The sequence below is a fragment of the Scyliorhinus canicula genome, chromosome 9 (assembly GCF_902713615.1).
Source record: "Scyliorhinus canicula chromosome 9, sScyCan1.1, whole genome shotgun sequence".
In the NCBI taxonomy this organism is placed as follows: domain Eukaryota; kingdom Metazoa; phylum Chordata; class Chondrichthyes; order Carcharhiniformes; family Scyliorhinidae; genus Scyliorhinus; species Scyliorhinus canicula.
In genome coordinates, this window is record NC_052154.1 from 49,978,776 (window position 1) to 50,002,541 (window position 23,766).

Consider the following 23,766-nt stretch of genomic DNA (forward strand, 5'->3'; position numbering starts at 1 on the left):
GTGTCGGGGGCAAGGCCAGCATTTGTTGCCCGTCCCTAATTACCCTTGAATGGAGTGGCATTTTAAGAGTGGACCACATTGCTACGGGTCTGGAGTCACATGTAAGCCAGACCAGGTTAGTGAACCAGATGAGTTTTTATGACAATCGACAATGGTTTCATGGTCATCATTAGATTTTTCATTCCAGATTTTTATTGAATTCAAATTTCACCATCCGCCATGGCACGATTCGCACCTGGTTCCCAGAGCATTACCCTCAGTCTCTGGATGATTAATTCAGCGACAATACCACTACACCACCACCTCCCTTCCCCTTGTTGATCCTCTTGCACACGATTCCTTCTAAGTTTACTGCTTTGTGGAAAGAGTTTCTCCAGTCTCCTGTTTTTAATAAGGCTAATTTGGGTCACTGCAGCCTATAGACACTTCCTCGGCTTGCAGCATAGCCTAAAAAAAATTTGACCCTTGACCCATGATTTAAACATTTCAGTTTCACGTAAATTAGTAATCCTGATTTTGAGGATAACATTAGGTGCTACACTGCCTTTTAACACAGGCGGTGAACCCAGGCTCTCTGCCTCCTCCTGCACTTTGTTCTTTGTTGGGTTTTCAGTTTACGTTACAAAGTCCAGATGGCTTGGTGGAAGTTTACGTTACAGAGTCCAGATGGAAACTACAAAATCTGCTTATTTGAGTCTTCAGGTGGGAAAATCCACAGACGTTGGATTTTCAGTCCTCAGTTTCTGCAAGGATCTTTTAATTTTCCTCATGTAACTAGCTAATTCTGCAGGTTTATATTAACAAAAGGAAACTAGTAGGTCACTAACCAAAATGTTAGCTTTCATTCCGCTTTCAGGCAAAAACATCTCCATCTCCAGCCACAAGCAAAGTTAGCAAGCAACCAGTATTTCGGAGAATACTTAACTCTATTACTGTTGTTTTTAAGAAAAGCTAGCGGCCATTGTCCCTTTAAACAATAAGCTTTGACAGAAATTTGAGTCAGTGTCAGTTTTAACGAAAATCATGAGCGGGATTCTCCGTTTGCAAACGACAAATTCGTGGGAGGCACCGGTTTGATGCACCAGTTTGATGCTGAATCTCGATGCTCCGTTACCTCGAAAACAGCATCAATGCGATGCACGCGTTTGCATATCATTAGTGGGCACAGCCATGAATCTCCGCCTCCAATGGGCCAAGTTCCACGTGTGCTCACAAACGTCATAAACCGAACGTGGTGGCTGCTGCGATAGAGAGAGAGGACAGTGTCCAGCACCACCATACTTCAGTGGCACGGCTGTCGGTGGTCGGGGGGGATGGGTACATAGCACCATTACCGCAGCCGGCAAGGCAGCCATGCGACTGTGCAAGCTGCTGACAGCCCACTTTAAACCTGGTGCCCTGGGTTGTATAGGTGACCCACCCCCCGGGGCACCCCCTTGGGTGGCTTCTGGCCCCAACCGACCCATCAGCTGTGTGGGCACAACCTGTCCCACCGTTTTGGCCCCAATCAGTGTATGTGGGGGGTGTATATTTTATGCGCGGTTGCAGCTTGTCAGCCCTGTGAGTGTCCATCACGGATCCGGCGAATACCACACTATTTTTCATGGGATTCAGTGGTGTTCCACGCGGCACCGGTGCTAGCCCCTCACCGGTTGCAGAATCGGTGCAGGTGCAGGGCCAATTTTCCTGTCATAGAACACTTGTTGCAGAAACGGAGAATCCAGCCCCACAACTTTCATGTCCTGAGCCATTGGTTAAATCTCTGAGTCCCCCCCCCCCCCCCCCCCCCCCCCAACCCATTGGTTTCCCCTTGCAATGCTAAAAATCTGTTTTCATGTCCCTGGGCTTGCCACAGAGGAAGCAAGTTGGGAGAGTTCCTTCTTTTTAAAGACAGGGAGCAGTCCTTTGGATCCCATTCTCCTGTTTTTAGCTTATTTCTCCTTCACCTTCTGTCCTTTCACTCCCTTCTGCTCTTTCACTATTTCCCATCGTTCTCCCGCTTGCTGTCCTTCCCGGAACTCTGGAAGTTTACCTCGATTGAAGGGTCTGTGTATACGCTCACGGTCATCTGCCATGATAGCAGTGTGTCTCACTCTTGTAACTCATTGTTCCTCAAAACGGGGTTTTACGTTAACTGGGAAATAGTTCTTAAATTCTTCCAATAGAATTAGTTCATGTATGTTCTTGTAAAAAAGTTTCTGTCGAGGTGTCTAATTCAAAAGCCATGTGTTTCTCTCTTTCAAATTCAATGTAGGTTCAGAACTTGCTGAATTTCTGATGGGCCACCGGTAGTAACTCGTCTAGTTTTAAAACGGCGGTTTCTGCCTGTTCATCGTCCAGAGAACTTTCTTTTGAGAACACGGAATAAGCTTCATGAACTCTTTCATTTAACTCAACTTGCAAGAGTACAGTCCAAGACGTGTTTGGCCATTTTACTGTTTTTGTAATTTTCTCAAATGAAACAAAGAGAGATTCAATAATAATAATCTTTATTAGTGTCACAAAGTAGGCTTACATTAGCACTGCAATGAAGTTACTGTGAAAATCCCCGAGTCGCCACACTACAGCATCTGTTCGGGTACAATGAGGGAGAATTCAGAATGTCCAATTCTCCTAACAAGCTTGTCTTTCGGGACTCGACACTGGAAGAACGTGCAGACTCTGCACAGACAGTGACCCAAGCCGGGAATCAAACGCAGGTCCCTGGAGTCTGAAGCAACAGTGCTAGCCACTATGCTACCGTGCCACCCCAAACCACTTCTTCAATAAATTTGAACACTAGCTGTAAGTTTTTCTGAAAATAAAATCTTATCTGGGAGTCAAAATCGTACGTATATCACACTACCCAACTGCAGTTTTTCCTTTGCCAATTTAAACTGTTGGATTACACTCTCCCACTGCATTTCTAGTTAATGCTACTTTGTCAGTTTCTGGTTCTATGTTTGCCTCCCCAGTCTCTCACTCAATGTCAAAATGATTAGCCAGAATATGAATAATTTCAGCCTTTCTTGCTTTGGGACTAATATTTATGTTTACATGCTTGACTGCAGCTCAGAGGTCCTCAATATTTAATATTTTTAATGCAGTCCATCTTAAATATCCACCACAGTGAAACTATGAGCAAGTCTGCGGATTGTTTTTTTTTGCCCCAAGTTTGTAACAAATAGAGGTGTGGGATAACATTCCCCCTTTTCATACCTCGTGGCTGACCGCAACAAGGTGTGTTTTTGAAAAGGAGTGTTTTAACTCTTTTGAGTGATATGACTTTAAAGAACAGACATGAACAGGCTTTCTTGCAAGTTTAAATCAAGACAAAGGACAAAATGCTTATTTTCACAACACTGGAAACATAAGCACAACAAACACCCATTCCTCAAACATGCAGACGCAAGGAAAGATGGCTTCTGGAGGTGTGACCTGCACTTAAGACTAGTATCAGAGTAACATGAAACAGGGCACTTGTTTATAGTTGTTACGGTGGTGGTTGAAAACATTGCAGGCCTGAAGGATTCTCTATAGGTTCCACAAAGACAAATGGGGGTTGGAGATTTCTAGCTGTTTCTGACAAAATTATGGCCAAGCTCCTGTAGTGAAAAATAATCTTAGCGGTAAAACATATTAGCCCCTTTTCACTGCCCGAGATGACTATTTATTCAAGGCAGGTTCTTTCCTTTTACTGGGCGGTCTCTCCCTCAAAGGAGCCAGTCCAAGGCTGTTTTTTTACACTCCCTTGTGGATTAATAAGAATCGCCGCCCTCTCCAGCCAGTTTCATAAATGTGACGGCAGTATCGATATATCCCGTTGCCCACAGTTGAAGCCGATGTAATTGACATACAATGCGTAATGTTTGATATATTGTCAAATTTCCGGCAAAGATCGTCGCATCGAATTATTTTATTTGATATCCTCTTTTCATGGAGCGGGTGGTTCAAGTAACTATTGTCAAAACTCTTCTATTGAAATTGTGAAGAGTAGTCAGTGAACACCTGGGAAAGCCATTTGCATTTTAAGCAATGTCACAGAGGTATATTATCATGTCTCTCTGAGTCTGTCGAGAAACCACAAATGGAGTAACTTGCCTTTCCTCTGTCCACTTTGTAAAGATACAGTGTCAATTCCATGTTGTTGTTTTATTTTAAGTGGTCATTTTCAAATGACCTTTACAGGCATGATGTTACCGTCGCAGTCCATACATACATCACCTACACCACCTTTGTCACCCTCTCCATTACTTCTCAATTAAGTTAATCAAACATGATTTACCTTTAAGAAGTTCCTGCTGTCATTGCAGGGGCTGGTTTAGCTCACAAGGCTAAATCGCTGGCTTTTAAAGCAGACCAAGCAGGCCAGCAGCACGGTTCGATTCCCGTACCAGCCTCCCCGGACAAGCGCCGGAATGTGGCGACTAGGGGCTTTTCACAGTAACTTAATTGAAGCCTACTCGTGACAATAAGCGATTTTCATTTCATTTCATTTCATAATCCATATTTCCCAAGTGATAATTATTTTTCTTTCTCAGATTATTTTCTCTAAATATTCCCCACCCTTTTATGTTATGTTAGGCTGACTGGCCTGTGGTTGCCAGGTTTATCCCTCTTCCCCTTTTTTTAAAAAAACAGGAATGTAACATTTGCAATCCACTCGTCCTCAGACACTACTCTCATATTCAAGGAGGTTTGGAAGATTATGGCCAGAGCTTCTGTGGTCTCCACCCTTACGTCCCTCAGCAACCTGCGATGGATTTCACCTGGAGCAGGTGAAGTTTCTATTTTGAGCACTGCTAACCTTTCATGTGCCTTCTCTCTTTTTTTTTAAACCTACAAATAGGTTACACACTTCCACTACATCACCACCTTTACCGACAACATTCTTCATTTAGCTATCCTTTTACTATTTCTGTTTATAAACAACCTGGGGATGCGTTTTATGCCTGCTATATTTAAAAATATGCTCATAATGAGATAGATATATAATGTGTGCTGTTAGTTTGTAAATAGCCTTTCCAAAAATTGCTGCCACTTTCGAAGCAACATAACTCTTAACCAGTTAACCAGAATAGTTACCATATTTTCTGGCAGATTGCACTCCGCTCAATCTGCCTCTGCAGCCTAAATGCACTGAGGTCTGGGTGAACTTGCTGGAGACAGGTCATCAAAGACGGGGGCTAACTGTCCAACAGTGGCCGGTAGCCACTGGTGCCGAATTACGGGCATATTGGGAATACCGCTAGGATCTTCCCAGTGGCAGGCATCAAAATGTGGCAGGTGGCAGAGGCAGTTTGCAAGGCCTCTTCCAATTTACCCCCCCCCCCCCCCCCCCCCCCCCCCCCAGGCACAGGGATCGGGGAGCTACAATTGTGGCTGAAGGTCTGGCTGTGAAGTTTTCCTTTCATGGAAGGGGCCTAGGGGGTGTCAGTTGTTGGTGTTGCCACATTTTAATTTAAAAGAGTAAATACTTCTTCAGAGGGAATCTCAAGATGAAGGTGTCATCTTGCCTCATCCTACAGCAACAGCACCCATCTCCGTGGAGGCACAGCCATTACCAGGTTGTACACCCTCTGATTGGGCCTGTAGCTTCAGAACCTGTCCACCAGCCTCGACTGGATGGCAGATGTGGAGTCCACATCCCAGAAGGTTACACCAGCAGGTGTGTTACCAACAAGTGTGGGTTTCAGAAATGGTCCCACTCTCAATTATTTCCAACGGGGATAGGTTTCACCGTGAATATCCTGTGTTAGTTTGAATATCAAACTTCCTACAAACAAAGCACAGGATCCCAGATTTTTGATTCAAAAGGAATAAACACTTCTCATCAATTGTTCAAAACCTCAAAGACAATTTAAAAACAAACAGCACAAAAATACAATATCCCAATATGCTTTCTAATCGCTATTTAAAAATATTTAATAAATCCATCACATAAGCAGCTGGTCAAATGTAATTAGGTTGCCTCACTTGACCGACTCTGTTCTATGCAGGAACCAACTTGCACTGTTATAGAGTCATAGAAGTCTACAGCATAGAAAATGCTTTTCGGTCCATTGCTTCTGTGCCGGTCAAAAACAACCACCTAACTATTCTAATCTCATTTTTCAGCACTTGGCTCATAGCCTTGTATGCCTTGGTATCACAAGTGCACATCTAAATACTTAAAATGTTTTGAGGGTCACTGTCACCCGCACCCTTTCAGTCAGTGAGTTCCAGATGCCCCACACCCTCTGGGTGAATAGGTTTTTCCTCACATCCCCTCTAAACCTCCTGCCCCTTACCTTAAATCTGTGCACCCGAGTCATTGATCCCTCCACCAAGGGGAACATTTTATTCCCCTATGCCCCTCATAATTTTATACATCTCAATCATGTCCCCCCTAGGGCAGCACGGTGGCACAGTGGTTAGCATTGTTGCCTACGGTGCTGAGGACCCGGGTTCGAATCCCAGCCCTGGGTCACTGTCGTGTGGAGTTTGCACATTCTCCCCGTGTCTGCGTGGGTTTCACCTCCACAACCCAGAGATGTGCAGGATAGGTGGATTGGCCATGCTAAATTGCCCCTTAATTGGAAAAAATAATTGGGTACTCTAAATTTATATTTTTTTAAAGAAAAAAAAAATCATGTCCCCCCCTCAGTCTCCTCTGCTCCAAGGAAAACAACCCCAGTCGATCCAATCTCTCTTCATAGCTCGAACTCTCCAGCCCAGGCTTGGTAAATCTCCTTTGCACCCTTTCCAGTGCTATCACATCCCTCTTAAAATCTGGATTCCAGAACGGCACACAATACTCGAGCTGTGGCCTAACCAATGTTTTATGCAGTTCCAGCATAACTTCCCTGCTCTTAAACTCTATGCCTCAGCTAATAAAGGAAGTATACCATCTGCCTTCTTAACCACTTTATCCACCTGCCCTGCTACCTTAAGGGACCGGTATTTGCACACCACTAAGGTCCCTCTGATCCTTAGTGCTTCCCAGAGTCTTGCCATGTATTCCCTTGCCTTGTTTGTCCTGCCCAAGTGCATCACCTCACACTTATCCAGATTGAATTCCATTTGCCACTGATCACACCATATGACCAGCCCATCTTTATCCTCCTGTGATTGAAGGCTATCCTCCTCACAATTTACCACCCCACCAATTTCTGTATCATCTGCAAACTTAAATGATCAACCCTCCTAAAGTCTAAATCATTTATAGAAGCCACAAACAGCAAGGGCCTTAACACTGATCCCTGCGGGACCCCACTAGACACAGGCTTCCAGTCAGAAAAACACCCTTTGACCATCACCCTCTGCTTCCTGCTACTCAAGTCAATTCTGGATCCAATTTGCCAAATTTCCTTGGATTCCATGGGCTCTTGTGTTCACCTTCAGTCTCCCATGTGGGACCTTATCAAAAGCCTTGCTGAAGTCCAAATAGTCTAGGCTCACCTGTTCAAAAGGGTTGATGACATTTGTGAAAGGTGCAGGAGGGGATCAGCCAATCGGGTGTACATGTTTTTGGTCGTGCCAAAATCTGAGCAAGTTGTGGGGCACCTTCTTTAGCACCATGTCGACAGTGTTACAGTTGGACCTCCAACCCAGTCCCTTGGAGGCCATATTCAGGGTGTCGGACTTGCCGGAGCTCCAGACAGGGGCGGGGGCAGGTGTCAGTTGCTCCATCCTGTGCCTCTGTACGGCTGGGAGACTTCATAGAATTTCTCAGCCTAGAAAAGGTTAAATTTAGCTTCAGAGGGAATGAGGATGGTTACACAAGAGGTGGCATTTGTTCATATCTCACTTTAAGGAATTAGCCTCAGTCAGCAGCTAAAGGAGCGGGGGGGGGGGGGGTAGTTAATTAGTCAGTTGATGACTTATTTTTGGGTTGAGGGCGGCATTGTTAAATATGTGTAATGCAAATTATGTAAAACATTTTGAAAAGGCGAATAAAAATATTTATTTAAAAGAAAGCCTTGCCCTCATTTACACATCTGGTCACTTCTTCGAAAAATTTTATCAACTTGGTCAGACAAGACCTCCGCTTAACAAACCCACGCTGACTGTTCTCGATTAATCATGCCTTGCCAAATACAGATTAATTTGGTCTCTCAGAATTGCTTCCAATAGTTTCCCCACCACTGAGGTTCGACTGACTGGCCTGTAGTTTCCTGGTTTAATCCTTCCTCGTTTCTTGAATAATATCCCGTGGCCAGGACGGAATTGGAAATTATTGCCAGCACCCCTATTACCTCCCTTGCCTCACTCAACAGCCTGGGATACATTTCATCCAGCCCTGGATATGTATCTACTTTAAGCCTGCCAGGCCACTCAGAACCTTCTCTCGGCCTATGTTAATTTCTTTGATTTTATCAGAGTTCTTCTCCCTAATTTTTAGACCCACATCGTCCCTTGGGAACACCAACATAAAGTATTTATTTAGAACCCTACCTACGTCCTCCAGCTCCACACACAAACCACCACTGTGGTCCTTAATAGGCCCTATTCTTTCCCTTGTTTTCCTTTTACCCTAGGGTTTTCCTTTATTTTACCTCCAGTATCCATTCATGTCCCTTTTTTTGCTCTCCTAATTTCCTTTTAAAGTCCCCTCTTGCACATTCTATACTCCTCTCGGGCTGCTAATGTTTTGGCTGCTTTTCCTAAACTTTAGAAGTAAAGTCATACACAGGGTGCACTTAACCAGGGTGAGGATGAGCCGGCTGTTTGAGGAGGTGGTGGATAGCTGCAAGCGACATGGGAGGGGCCCAGACAATCATTTCCATATGTTCTAGTCCTTCCCGAAGTTGGAGAAATTTTGGGGGTTGTTTTTCAGCACCATGTCAGCACACTGAGCTAAATAGCTGGCTTTTAAAGCAGACCAAGGCAGGCTAGCAGCACAGTTCAATTCCCGTACGAGTCTCCCCGAACAGGTGCCAGAATGTGGCGACTAGGGGCTTTTCACAGTAACTTCATTGAAGCCTACCTGTGACAATAAGCGATTTTCATTCATTTCATTTTCATGTCAGAGGTGCTACACGTATATTGAAATGAAATGAAATGAAAATCGCTTATTGTCACGAGTAGGCTTCAATGAAGTTACTGTGAAAAACCCCTACTCGCCACATTCCGGCGCCTGTTCAGGGAGGCTGGTACAGGAATTGAACCGTGCTGCTGGCCTGCCTTGGTCTGCTTTAAAAGCCAGCAATTTAGCCCAGTGTGCTAAACCAGCACCTGGCGAGAGTGGTGAGCCGTGAGCCTGTAGAATTCATTACCACAGGAAGTAGTTGGGTATTTGGAGCCTGGTACCCGGGAGGCCATATTCGAGATGTCAAACCTGCCGGAGTAGCAGATGGGTGCAGGGGCAGATGTCTTAACCTTCACCTCGTTGATCGCTCGCAGGCGGGACCTGCTGGGGTGGAGGTCAGCTTCTCCCCTCCTGTGCCTCAATGTGCCTGGGGAATCTAATGGAGTTCCTGTATTTGAAGAAGGTGAAATTTGCTCTGAGAGGGACAGATGAGGGGATCCACAAGAGATGGGGTTTGTTTATCTTCTACTTTGGGGAAACTGGCTGCCATCAGGGGTGGTGAGGCGTGGCATTGGTGTTGTGTTTATTGTTGTAAAAATGTTGAAAATTTGAATTAAAATATATACTTTTTAAATGAACTGTGTGTGGGACAAAATAGTGAGTCTTTATTGATAATATAAAATAATCACTTCTCTGGCGCTCTTTGAAATGAAGATAATTGGTTGCAAAGTTATCCAGGTGTTAGTTACTTTACATGCAAACAGATACTACAGATAGAGGCTCACAGACAATACATTCATTGTGCAAATTGTGAATCTTAAGAATATTCTGCCTTTGAAAACCCGTGTGAAAGTAATCACTGCATTAGAAACCTGCACATTGATGCATTTTACATGAAGCTCATTTGAATTGCTAACGTATTCAAACCTCAAAAATGGGTTAAACTAATTTAACGCCAGTTGTATGGTCTGATCGGTTTACAAATACAAGGTAAAGGTTATTCATCTGTATCTAGGTGTGGTGGCTCCACTGAAAGGGCCGTCGATCAACACAACCAAGTTTTCTTTACCCCACAGTAAACCCAACTGTTGTGCAGCGGAAAATCTTGCAATTTACACAATATTGCATTCTGCTTTTCACAGAATTCATTTTTCTTCTGTTCCTTCAATTTGCTGTCCTCGCTTTACAGTGCTGATTCATTCTGATGTATAGTTCCACAGTCACTTGGTAACCTCTGCTACTTAACTGAGTAACCATTCTTCAAATATAAATCAGTTCCTCAGTATGTGGATAGGACAAGAACCAAATGCATATGCCATGCTTGGCACAGAATACTGAATACAGTATTTATGCATAATTGGAACTTAATATTATCGCACACAGGTCTCTCAAAGTGCAACACCAGGGCAGAGAGGCTGTTGCAAACATATGTAGAATAATAGGGTTTATAGCAGGGATGATTCAGTATAAAGTAAAAAGAAACACCATGTCCTTGTTCTAGAACGGGTTAAGATTAATCTGGAACACCGGGTACAATTTTGGGCCAGTCACATGGTGGGTTAATAGAGCTCCTGGAAAAAGTTGAAAGGAGGGCCTCTGAAATGATCAAAAAGGCTTAAGAAAGTTGAAGGCAGCACGGTAGCCCAGTGGTTGGCACAGTTGCTCCACAGCTCCAGGGTCCCGGGTTCGATTCCGGGCTTGGATTACTGTCTGTGTGGAGTCTACACGTTTTCCCTGTGCCACGTGGGTTTCCTCCCACAATCCAAAGACGCGCAGGTTAGGTGGATTGGCCATGCTAAATTGCACTTAATGTCCAAAAAGGCGGGGTGGGGTTACTGGGTTATGGGGATAGGGTGGAGGTGTGGGCTTGGGTAGGGTGCTCTTTCCAAGGGCCGGTGCGGACGCAATGGGCCAAATGGCCTCCTTCTCCACTGTACATTCTATGATTCTCTGAGTGTTTTTACTATCGGAGTAGCACAGACTTTGAAGTAATTTGATTCAAGTGTTGAAAATGATGGAACAGGCTAGACTGTATCTGTATGGACAGAGTACATGAACCCAATGGTGTTGGGAAAACAGGGGGCGGGGGGGCACGGAGAGGAGAGATGGGGCTATGTACATAAGCTGTGTAAGCACAGCCAAGGTTAGATATCAGGGGCTGGATTCTCCCCTACCCGTCTGGGCAGGGGGTCCCAGCGGGATAGAGTGGCGTGAACTACTCCAGCGTCGGGCCACCCCAAAGGTGCGGAACCCCAAAGGTGCGGAATCCTCCGCACCTTTAGGGGCCAAGCCGTCACTTTAAGGTGCGAGGCCCGCGCCGGAGTGGTTTGCACCCCACCGGTTGGCGGGAAAGGCTTTTGGCCGGCGGAAGATAGCGCATGCGTGGGAGCGTCAGCGGCTGCTGATGTCATCCCTGCGCATACACAGGGGGGTGGGGGGGTGTCACCTCCGTGTTGGCCATCCCTGATGCCCGACGCGGAAGGAAAAGAGTGCCCCCAGGGCACAGGCCTGCCTGCGGATCGGTGGGCCTCGATCGCGGGCCAGGCCACCGTGGGGACACCCCCCCGGGGCCTGACCGCCCTGCGCCCCCCCAGGACCCCGGAGCCTGCCCGCACCGCCTGGTCCCGCCGGGAAATACCGGGCGCGATTCTCCCAAAATGGGAGAAATCGTAAAGCTGGCGTCAAACCCGGGCGGGTTTGACGCCAGCGCGCCCCTTCCCGACCGGGAACCGATTCTGGTCCCTGGTCGGGGCTAGCAGCCCGACGCCGTAGGCTCCGGCATGACGGGCTTAACGAATATCGTTAAGCCCGCTTGCCGGAGTTAGCGCCGGCTGACGCGTCATATGACGTCAGCCGCGCATGCGCGGATTGGAAGACTCCAACCCGCGCATGCGCGGATGACGTCATCGCGTATTTGCGCGAAACCCGTGCATGCGCAGGCCGGGTTGCCCCTCAGCCGCCCCGCGAATGGATACTGCGGGGCGGCGGAAGGAGAAAGAGTGCGCGGGCATCGGGCCCGCTGCCCGCGATCGGTGGGCACCGATCGCGGGCCCATGGCACCCTTGGCACGGCCGTGGTACTGCCATTTTTACGAACGGCCAGACCAGGTGTGTTTGCCGTTCCTAAACGGCGTAAAGGGCTGGGACTTCGGCCCATCGAACAGCTGTGAATCGCTGCCGGCCGTAAAAAAACAGCAGCAGCGATTCGGGTCGGGAGTTGGGCGGGTGGTGGGGGAGAATAGCGGGAGGGCGGGAAAAATGTCGGGAAGGCCCTCCCGCTATTCTCCGACCCGTCGTGGGGGTCGGAGAATTTCGTCCACCTTGTTTAATTCAAGCCGGCAGGACCGGCATAACAGCAGCGGGACTTCGGGCCATCGCAGGCCGGAGAATCGCCGGGGGGGGGGGGGGGGGGGGGCACCGACAGGCGCGGTGCGATTCCTGCCCCCACCGAATATCCGGTGCCGGAGAATTCGGCGGCCGGCGGGGGCGGGATTCACACGGCCCCCGGTGATTCTCTGACCCAGCGGGGGGGGTCGGAGAATCCAGCCCCAGGAGTTTATTTTTGCAGAGGGTCGGTAACCATTGGAACAACTGAACAATTTTCCAGCTCATGCAATAAGTATGGATTCTCGGCCAGCAGCTTTGATCAGGGAGCTGGATATCACTGTATGGAAGGTGGGTGGAATGTTAGGTGATGCACTCATAATCACCATGATCTCCTAGTACTCGTTTTGATCACCTTCTTGGTTTCAGGGCAAATTTCTCATATCGGTTTTAATAATTCAGGGTACATGTTTTTTCAAATCTGTTTCTTCACCTCTCCCAAGCAATTCCTGGTCGGAAGCAATATTGTGAATCCTGATGCTTAGTTGTATCATGGCTGTCTCGAACAGGCTCAATGGGCTATCCAGCCTGCCTTTTCAAACATTCATATGCATCACCTGATCATGAGGGAGTTCTGACATTTATTTCACTTTGCGAGACATCATAGCCATGCCTAATCCTATCCCTGTCCAACATCCATACGTGTGCTTTTCTTGGCCGAGGCATCAGATTTGCAATCAGGAACTAAACCCCCGAAAAAGTTTCCTCTTCCCTCGCCTAAAAAGGTCGTGAGGCTAATTATTGGGCCCAACTATCACCTCAGCTGAGATCAACTAATTCAGCACAAATCGGGAATTAAATGTGATCTTTGCTGCCTCACTTCCACAGTGAGCAGGGAATTAACTTAACGACAACATTAGATGTAACCCTGTAATTAGTGACATCTTCAACTATATTTAAAATACCAGATATCTAATCTTAGTTAAAAGGCAAAACAATTCTCATGCCTGATGAAGAATCCTAATTTAATCATTACAAGGAGTATTTGTCTTACTCTATATTTAGGCTATGTATTTAAATAAAATTGTCAGTTTTAATTTTAGACTCTGAAATTAGATAAAGTTTGCAGCTCTTGGTATTTAAAATTACAGACAATTCAGTTATATTTTTGTATGGTGGCAGAGATTCTGTCAGCCTCGGATATTTGGTACGCCACAGATCCCCCAACATTGAATAATTTGAGATTGAACAAATCCAATTCAGAGAAGTATAGAGCTTAGCTACAATATGGAAAGATTCAAAGACGACTGTAGTGTTACTCAAAAATGTGTCCCTAGCAGCTAGTTATTTATTACGACAATTTGTTTCCCAAATAATAATTTTTAGTGTTTTTAGGTCGCCCCTGTGGAGTCCTATATCTGTGAACCCTCCACTTTTCAGTCAAGTGGATGTATCCTGCAATAATAAAGTTACTCATCCATTTCCCACCACCAGTCTCAATGTATTTTTACACCAAAGATTGGACGGGAATACAATCTAAAGAGATTCCCTTACAATAATGCCAAAGGAGTGAATTCATTTTATACTGTACTGATGGAAGGAAAACTATATAGAGATATGTATAGGTTCAAACTCATATTCCAGATTACCAATTTGTGATGTAATTTGTTTTTATTCATTATTCCCACACAATATATAACAATGCTTTAAACTAAATAGTGTGGGGCAGGGGAGGGGGGTGCAGTTGTATGGAAAATTAGACAATCAAAATGAAAGGAGAAGGTAGAAGTGTAGGTTAATGATGAGCTGGATTGTTACCAGAAAATAAAAAGGGACAGAATATGCAAAAGTAATATTGAACTAAGAATCATGGAAACCCTAGTATAAGGAAGCCATTTGGCCCATCAAGTCTACACCAACCCTTCAAAAGACCACTGTACCTAGGTCCAATGCCCCACCGTATACCTGTAACCCCACCCAACCTTAGAACACCATGGGTCAATTTATCGAAGCCAACCCACCTGACCTGCACATCGTTGGGACTGTGGGAGGAAACCGGAGTTCCTAGATAAACCCAGGCACACGGGTAGAACACAGAAATTCCACGCAGTCACCAGAGGTCAGAATTGAACCCGGCACTGTGAGGCAGCAATGCTAACCACTGTGCCACCATGATTCTAGATAAGAGTAGGGAAATTTGATAATTGAAGAAGCTTAAAGGCTTTGTGTCTGAATGCACAAAGAAATCTGAACAAAATTAATGAGTTAACTGCGCAAACAGAGGCAAAAATGTATGATTTGGTGGCGATTACTGAGACATGGTTACAAAGAGACCAGGTCTGGGAGTTCAATATCCACAATTAATCAGTATTTAGGAAGGATAGACAGAAAGGTAAAGTAGGTGGTGTAGCTTTTCTGGTAATGGAAGGGATTGGTGTTATTGTGAGAAATTATATAGATGCTGGAGATCAAGACGTGGAATCAGTCTGAGTAGTAATAAGAAATAGCAAAGGAAAGCAGTCCCTGATGGGAGTAATCTATATATCCCCAAACAGTAGTTGCACAGTGGGGCACAGTACAAAGCAGGAAATATTGGAGGCTTGTAAGAAAGGTATGACAATCATCATGGGTGATTTTAATATGCATATAGTCTGGATTAATCAAGTTGGCAAGGGTAGCCTTGGGGGAGAGTTCATTGAATGTGTTAGAGATTTTTTGTTGGAGCAATATACATCATAGAATTTACAGTGCAGAAGGAGACCATTCAGCCCATCGAGTCTGCACCGGCCCTTTGATAGAGCATCCCACTCAAGCCCACGCCCCCATCCTATCTCCGTAACCTGACCTAACCTTTTGGACACTAAGGGCAATTTATCACAAACAATCCACCTAACCTGCACATATTTAGACTGTGGGATGAAACCGGAGCAGACACAGAGAAAAGGTGCAAACTCCACATAGATAGTCACCCGAGGCCGGAATTGAACCCGGGTCATTGGAGCTGTGAAGCAGCAGTGCTAACCACTGTGCCACCGTGCCATCCCAAATGCTGTGGAACCAACCAGGGAGCAGGCTACTCTGGATTTGGTATTGTGAAATGAGGAGGATTTAATTAATTACCTCATAGCTAAGGATCCTCTAGGGAAGAGTGATCATAGAATGATGAAATTTCAAATTCAGTTTGAGGGTGAGAAACTGGAGACACACACGGAGTTACGGTATTAAACAAAGGTCATCACATCAGCATGAGGACAGATTTGGCCCAAGTGGACTTGGCAGAAAGACTAAAAGGCGGGACAGTTGATGAGCGGTGGCAGTTGTTTAAGGAGATATTAAATTCCTCCCAACAAAAATATATTCCAGAGAGGAAGATAGACTGTAAGAGGGGGGATAAACATCCATGACTAAACAAGGAAGTTAAAGATAACAAAGACAAAAACAAAGACATACCATATTAGAAAGGCCAGTGGCAGGCTGGAAGATTGGGAAACTTTTAAAGATCAACAAAGGGTTACTAAAAAAGTAATAAAGGAGCAAAAGGTAAACTAGCGGAAAATATAAAAAAAGGGTAGCAAAAGCTTCTTTGTACAAATAAAAGGTAAGAGAGTAGCTAAATTTAATGTTGGTCCCTTGGCAGATGAGACCATAGAATTACAGTGCAGAAGGAGGCCATTTGGCCCATCGAGCCTGCACCGGCTCTTGGAAAGAGCACCCCTCCCAACCGTACACCTCCACCCTATCCCTATAACAGAGTAACCCCACCCATCAATAAGGGCAATTTTGGACACTAGGGCAATTTAGCATGGCCAATGCACCTAACCTGCACGTTTTTGGACTGTGGGAGGAAACCGGAGCACCCGGAGGAAACCCACGTACACACAGGGAGAACGTGCAGATTCCGCACAGACAGTGACCCAAGCCGGGAATCGAACCTGGGACCCTGGAGCTGTGAAGCAATTGTGCTAATCACTATGCTACCGTGCTGCCCAAGGAGTTAATAGTGGGGAATACAGATCTCGAAAACACTAAATCAATATTTTGCCTCAGTTTCACGGTGGAGGAAATTAGTACCATCCCAATAGTAACAGGTAATGCAGAGGTAATAGAAAGAGAGGAACTTAGAACTATCATCATCAATAGGGAAAAAGTGGCCGGACAGTGGCGCAGTGGTTTTTGATTTGATTTGATTTATTATTACCACATGTATCAGTATACAGTGAAATGTATTGTTTCTTGCATGCTGTACAAACAATGCATACCATACATAGGGAAGGAAGGAGAGACTGCAGAATATAATGTTACAGTTGTAGCAAGGTGCAGAGAAAAGATCAACTTAATACGAGGTAGGTCCATTCAAAAGTCTGATGGCAGTAGGGAAGAAGCTGTTCTTAAGTCAGTTGGTACGTGACCTCAAACTTTCGTATCTTTTTCCTGACGGAAGAACGTGGAAGAGAGTATGTCCGGGGTGCGTGGGGTACTTAATCATGCTGGCTGCCTTTCTGAGGCAATGGGAATTGTAGACAGAGTCAATGGATGGGAGGCTGGTTTGCATGATGGACTGGGCTACATTTACGTCCTTTTGTAATTTCCTGTGGTCTTGGGCAGAGCAGGAACCATACCAAGCTGTGATACAACCAGAAATAATGCTTTCTATAGTGCATCTGTAGAAGTTGGTGAGAGTCGTAGGTGACATGCCAAATTCCCTTAATCGTCTGAGAAAGTAGAGTCGTTGGTGGGCTTTCTTAACTATAGTGTCGGCATGGGGGGACCAGGACAGGTTGTTGGTGATCTGGACACCTAAAAACCTGAAGCTCTCGACCCTTTCTACTTCATTCCCACTTATGTAGACAGGGGCATGTTTTCTACTACGCTTCCTGAAGTCAATGACAATCTCGTTCATTTTGTTGACATTGAGGGCGAGATTATTGTTGTCGCACCAGTTCACCAGATTCTCTGTCTCATTCCTGTACTCTGTCTTGTCATTGTTTAAAATCCGACCCACTACTGTGGTGTCATCAGCAAATTTGAAAATCGAGTTGGAGGGGAATTTGGCCACATAGTCATACGTGCACAAGGAGTACAGTAGGTTAGCACTGATGCCCCATGGCGCCAAAGACCCGGGTTCAATCCCAGCCCCAGGTCACTGTCCGTGTGGAGTTTACACATTCGCCTCGTGTCTGTGTGGGTCTCACCCCCACAACCCAAAGATGTGCAGAGTAGGTGGATTAGCCATATTAATTTCCTCCTTAATTGGAAAAAATATAATGGGCACCCTGTAGATGTAGCATATCTGGACTTCCAGAATGAATTTGATAAGGTGCAGCACAAAATGTTAATACACAAGCTAAGATCGTACAGGGTTAGTGGTAATTTATTATCGCGGATAGATGACTGGCTACCTGACAGAAGGGAGAGAGTGAGGATAAGTGGGTCTTTATCTGGTTGACAAGATGTAACTAGTGGGGACTATTTACAATAGATATTAATGACTTGAATGCAGGGATAGAAGATACTAAGCCAAATTCGCATTTGACACTAAAATGGGTGGGATAGTAAATTGCAATGGGGAAATAAGAAATTTACAAATGGATATAGATAGGTTAGGCATGGGCCAAAATTGGCAGATGAAGTTTAATGCAGATAAGTGTGAGGTTATCTATTTTGGTCAGAAAAATCGAAAGGCAACTTATTATCTCAATGGAGAGAAACATCAGGGTGCTTCGGTGCAGAGGGATCTGGGAGTCCTCGTGCATGAAACACAGAAAATTGGTATGCAGGTGCAGCAGGTAATAAGGAAGGCAAATGGATGTTGTGAAATGTACCAAATAAATGTAATTATTTCTTTTTAAAAAAACTTTCTGTGACAGAAAGTGGATTCTTATACTGCAATTCATCAACATTAATGGGACAGTTTGGGCAAGTAACTTCTTTCATTCCAACAACAACAGCATCTTGCATTTCTATAGCACCTTTGCCATTGAGGGAGCGCAGCGAAGATTCACCAGACTGATTCCTGGGGTGGCAGCATGGTCGTGCATGGAGAGACTGGGTCGACTGGGCTGCATTCACTGGAGTTTAGCAGAATGAGAGGGGATCTAATTGAAACAGATTAAATTCTGACAGGGCTCGTCAGTCTGGATGCAGAGATGTTGTTTCCTCTGGCTGGGGTGGGGGGGGGAGCTCTAGAACAAGGGGTCACAGTCACAGGATACAGATAGGCCATTGAGGACTCAATGGGCTGTAAAACTCTATGACTGACATGAGGAGAAACATCTTCACTCAGAGTGTGGAATTCTCTGGGTTACAGGTATAGGGTGGATATGTGGGTTTGAGTAGGGTGATCCTTGTTCGGCACAACATCGAGGGCCGAAGGGCCTGTTCTGTGCTGTACTGTTCTAAGGCTGTACAGGCCAAGCCGCTGAATATATTTGAGAAGCAAGTAGATAGGTTTCTAGACTCTAAAGGCATCAAGGGATATGGGGAAGAGTGCTGGAGTATGGTGTTGAAATAGATGATCAGCCATGCTCATATTGAATGGCGGAACAGGGTGAAAGGGCCAAATGACCTCCTCCTGCTCCTATTTTCTATGTTTCTATGATCCCACAAACTTTTGACTCCAAGGCCAGAGCACTACCACCATCACACACGATACCGGAGAACTGTCAACATTGCATGTTGGAATAACTCCCAAAACGAAAATCCTGACAATCCAGGAAAGATCGGGATACTAAAGTCAACTATTGTCAATATACAGTTGGGATACAAATGCCCTGGCAGAAGGAAGGCAGTGAAACAGGCACCGCTGCATCTTTTCCAGGAAGTATCTGAACAGAGGGAAGTACAAGGCTATGAGTGAAGGGGGCAGTGGGGTTAGTTATGATCTGGGGGACAGCAGGGCCAAATGCTTTCAACTTGCAGACTACCTGTTGTAATGGTGTTTGCTGGACTGTTCTGGAGTTAGCCAGGCTTTCCCAGCTATACATATATAATGTCATGTGTGGGAGCCAGGCTCAAACCTGGAGACGTTGTGATGTGGCCACTCCCCTGGCTGTGTGTGTGTGTGCGCCCCCCAGGCTCTGGTCTAAGCCCCTGAATGGCTGTGGCCCAGGCAGGTAGCTGGCCCCCGGGGTTGCCTCCCTGCTTACCTGGCGAGTAAAGCTGTGCCAGCTCCCTGGCCCCCGCGTGCTGTGGTCCCCAGCGCGGCACGGTGCTGCTCCTGGCGCCGGCTCCGTGCTCGTTCCCGTTCGGGTCCTCCTCAGCCATGGAGCTCCGCTCAATGTCCGCCTCGGACAGGGCAGTGGCCGCCTGCTCCATCCTGGGCTCCTTGGCCAGCCGGCAGCTTGTCCCGATCACGGAGCCCGCATTCAGCACCCGCCAGCCAGCAGCGACTCTCCTCCCCCTGCTGCTGGATGGGCAAGGCCGGGGAGAGGCTGAGGAACAGGCTCCAGGGAGAGTAGCAGCCTGGCGGTGCGGAAAGACGTGCAGCCCCGTACGTGCAGGCTGAGGGCGGAGTGTCTGCTCCATTTTAAACTGAGTGCAACTCCTGCTCCAGCTCTGCAGCGAGTTAGACAGAGAGGAGCAGCTTCCTCTCACTCCAAAACTTCAACATCAGAAACCAGTCAATGCCTCATTGGTAAACAGGTTCAGTTCACTGAAGTTTCTGGGGGGTGGGGTTCCAATGTCCGCTTACTTTTAATTCCCTGTGACACCTCCGAGCCAACGCACAAGTTAACTGCTCGGATTTGGTCTCCCCAAGTATAATTTGCCCTGCCTTTAAGGAGGAATCAGGGAGGCTCAATGTGGTTGGCCTGCATCTCAAAGGAGCTAGGAGTGCAACATTAGGACATTGTGCAGTACACTTGGAGCTGCCTGTGTCCCACGCAGTTGGGGTTTGCTGAAGCCTGCACAATTTTGATGCAAAAGACCTGGAATTGAACATTTCTAGAGCTGACCTAGATGCAATTGAGACAGAATGGGGACGGTATCATGATGGCCATCATTGCTGTTTGTTGAGCACGAAAACAATGTTGCGCATTTGAATAGAAAGTGAAGAGACAGGCCGGTGGGATAAAGTAGGTGGGAAGAAAGCCAGTGTTGTAGATAGTTGAGACAATTATTGACATAATACTTCTGTCATGTCATCAAAGATTGAGAAGGTCGGTTGGCTTATGAGGAGGGGTCGGTAGAATGGGCTCATAGTCTTCGGAATTTAGAAGAATGAGAGGTGATCTCATTGATTGTGGGAGGGTTTAACATTATAGATGTAGTAGGTGCGAAGAGTTTAAAACAAGGGATGTATAGTTTTTCGATAAGAGGTTGGACACTAAGGATTGAAATGTTGGGACATTTCCTGGAGGATTGTGAATCTTTCGAATTCCCACCCAGAGGGCTCTGAATTCTCAGGTGTTGAGCACATAAATTGGATTATGGATAGATTATTGGATCCTACGGAAATTGAGGGATACGGGGATTGGGCAGGAAAGTGAAGTTGAAGATTTGGCTATAATTTTATTGAATGGGGCATCAGGCTGTAGGAGCCATATGGCCCGTCCTGTTCCTATTAAATATCCGAGGGTATCAAACTATTCGGAAGGACAGAGTGGATGGTAAGGGAGGTGGTGTTGCTCTGTTATTTAAGGATGACATCCGGGCAATAGTAAGGGATGACATCGGTGCTATGGAGGATAGGGATGAATCCATTTGGGTGGAAATCAGGAATAGTAAGGCGAAAAAGTCACTGATAGGAGTAGTCTATCGGCCACCAAATAGTAACGATATGATGGGGCAGGCAATAAACAAAGAAATAACTGATGCATGTAGAAATGGTACAGCAGTTATCATGGGGGATTTTAATCTACATGTCGATTGGTTTAACCAGGTCGGTCAAGGCAACCGTGAGGAGGAGTTTATAGAATGTATCCGCGATAGTTTCCTAGAACAGTATGTAATGGAACCTACGAGGGAACAAGCGGTCCTAGATCTTGTCCTGTGTAATGAGACAGGATTGATTCATGATCTCATAGTTAGGGATCCTCTCGGAAGGAGCGATCACAATATGGTGGAATTTAAAATACAGATGGAGAGTGAGAAAGTAAAATCAAATACTAGTGTTTTGTGTTTAAACAAAGGAGATTACAAGGGGATGAGAGAAGAACTAGCTAAGGTAGACTGGGAGCTAAGACTTTATGGTGGAACAGTTGAGGAACAGTGGAGAACCTTCCAAGCGATTTTTCACAGTGCTCAGCAAAGGTTTATACCAACAAAAAGGAAGGACGGAAGAAAGAGGGAAAATCGACCGTGGATATCTAAGGAAATAAGGGAGAGTATCAAATTGAAGGAAAAAGCATATAAAGTGGCAAAGATTGCTGGGAGATTAGAGGACTGGGAAATCTTTAGGGGGCAACAGAAAGCTACTAAAAAAGCTATAAAGAAGAGTAAGATAGAGTATGAGAGTAAACTTGCTCAGAATATAAAAACAGACAGTAAAAGTTTTTACAAATATATAAGACAAAAAAGAGTGGCTAAGGTAAATATTGGTCCTTTAGAGGATGAGAAGGGAGTTTTAATAATGGGAAATGAGGAAATGGCTGAGGAACTGAACAGGTTTTTTGGGTCGGTCTTCACAGTGGAAGACACAAATAACATGCCAGCGACTGATAGAAATGAGGCTATGACAGGTGAGGACCTTGAGAGGATTGTTATCACTAAGGAGGGAGTGATGGGCAAGCTAAAGGGGCTAAAGGTAGACAAGTTTCCTGGCCCTGATGGAATGCATCCCAGAGTGCTAAAAGAGATGGCTAGGGAAATTGCAGATGCACTAGTGATAATTTACCGAAATTCACTAGACTCTGGGGTGGTCCCGGTGGATTGGAAATTAGCAAACGTGACGCCACTGTTTAAAAAAGGAGGTAGGCAGAAAGCAGGAAATTATAGGCCAGTGAGTTTAACTTCGGTAATAGGGAAGATGCTGGAATCTATCATCAAGGAAGAAATTGCGAGGCATCTGGATAGAAATTGTCCCATTGGGCAGACGCAGCATGGGTTCGTTAAAGGCAGGTCATGCCTAACTAATTTAGTGGAATTTTTTGAGGACATTACCAGTGCAGTAGATAACGGGGAGCCGATGGATGTGGTATATCTGGATTTCCAGAAAGCCTTTGACAAGGTGCCACACAAAAGGTTGCTGCATAAGATAAAGATGCATGGCATTAAGGGTAAAGTAGTAGCATGGATAGAGGATTGGTTAATTAATAGAAAGCAAAGAGTTGGGATAAATGGGTGTTTCTCTGGTTGGCAATCAGTAGCTAGTGGTGTCCCTCAGGGATCCGTGTTGGGCCCACAATTGTTCACAATTTACATTGATGATTTGGAGTTGGGGACCAAGGGCAATGTGTCCAAGTTTGCAGATGACACTAAGATGAGTGGTAAAGCGAAAAGTGCAGAGGATACTGGAAGTCTGCAGAGGGATTTGGATAGGTTAAGTGAATGGGCTCGGGTCTGGCAGATGGAATACAATGTTGACAAATGTGAGGTTATCCATTTTGGTAGGAATAACAGCAAACGGGATTATTATTTAAACGGTAAAATATTAAAGCATGCCGCTGTTCAGAGAGACTTGGGTGTGCTAGTGCATGAGTCACAGAAGGTTGGTTTACAAGTGCAACAGGTGATTAAGAAGGCAAATGGAATTTTGTCCTTCATTGCTAGAGGGATGGAGTTTAAGACTAGGGAGGTTATGTTGCAATTGTATAAGGTGTTAGTGCGGCCACACCTGGAGTATTGTGTTCAGTTTTGGTCTCCTTACTTGAGAAAGGACGTACTGGCACTGGAGGGTGTGCAGAGGAGATTCACTAGGTTAATCCCAGAGCTGAAGGGGTTGGATTATGAGGAGAGGTTGAGTAGACTGGGACTGTATTCGTTGGAATTTAGAAGGATGAGGGGGGATCTTATAGAAACATTTAAAATTATGAAGGGAATAGATAGGATAGATGCGGGCAGGTTGTTTCCACTGGCGGGTGACAGCAGAACTAGGGGGCATAGCCTCAAAATAAGGGGAAGTAGATTTAGGACTGAGTTTAGGAGGAACTTCTTCACCCAAAGGGTTGTGAATCTATGGAATTCCTTGCCCAGTGAAGCAGTTGAGGCTCCTTCATTACATGTTTTTAAGGTAAAGATAGATAGTTTTTTGAAGAATAAAGGGATTAAGGGTTATGGTGTTCGGGCCGAAAAGTGGAGCTGAGTCCACAAAAGATCAGCCATGATCTAATTGAATGGCGGAGCAGGCTCGAGGGGCCAGATGGCCTACTCCTGCTCCTAGTTCTTATGTTCTTATGTTCTTATTCTGTTCTTATCAGTCAAATATTAATAACAACAATAGCTTATTGTCACGAGTAGGCTTCAATGAAGTTACTGTGAAAAGCCCCTAGTCGCCACATTCCGCCACCTGTTCGGGGA

The 23,766-nt window shown here is 45.6% G+C and overlaps 1 protein-coding gene across 2 annotated transcripts in view; it reads right to left on the reverse strand.

The window, feature by feature from the left end:
* The window catches only part of LOC119971305 (plasmanylethanolamine desaturase-like), a 166,007-nt gene extending 145,988 nt beyond the window's left edge, over positions 1–20,019 (reverse strand). For both annotated transcript variants that reach the window (XM_038806672.1, XM_038806671.1), the window contains exon 1: positions 19,458–20,019. In XM_038806672.1, the coding sequence (XP_038662600.1) occupies positions 19,458–19,836 (379 nt within the window). In that variant the 5' untranslated portion in view covers positions 19,837–20,019. The remainder of the gene's footprint in view (positions 1–19,457) is intronic.
* Between the last annotated feature and the right edge of the window lie 3,747 nt (positions 20,020–23,766).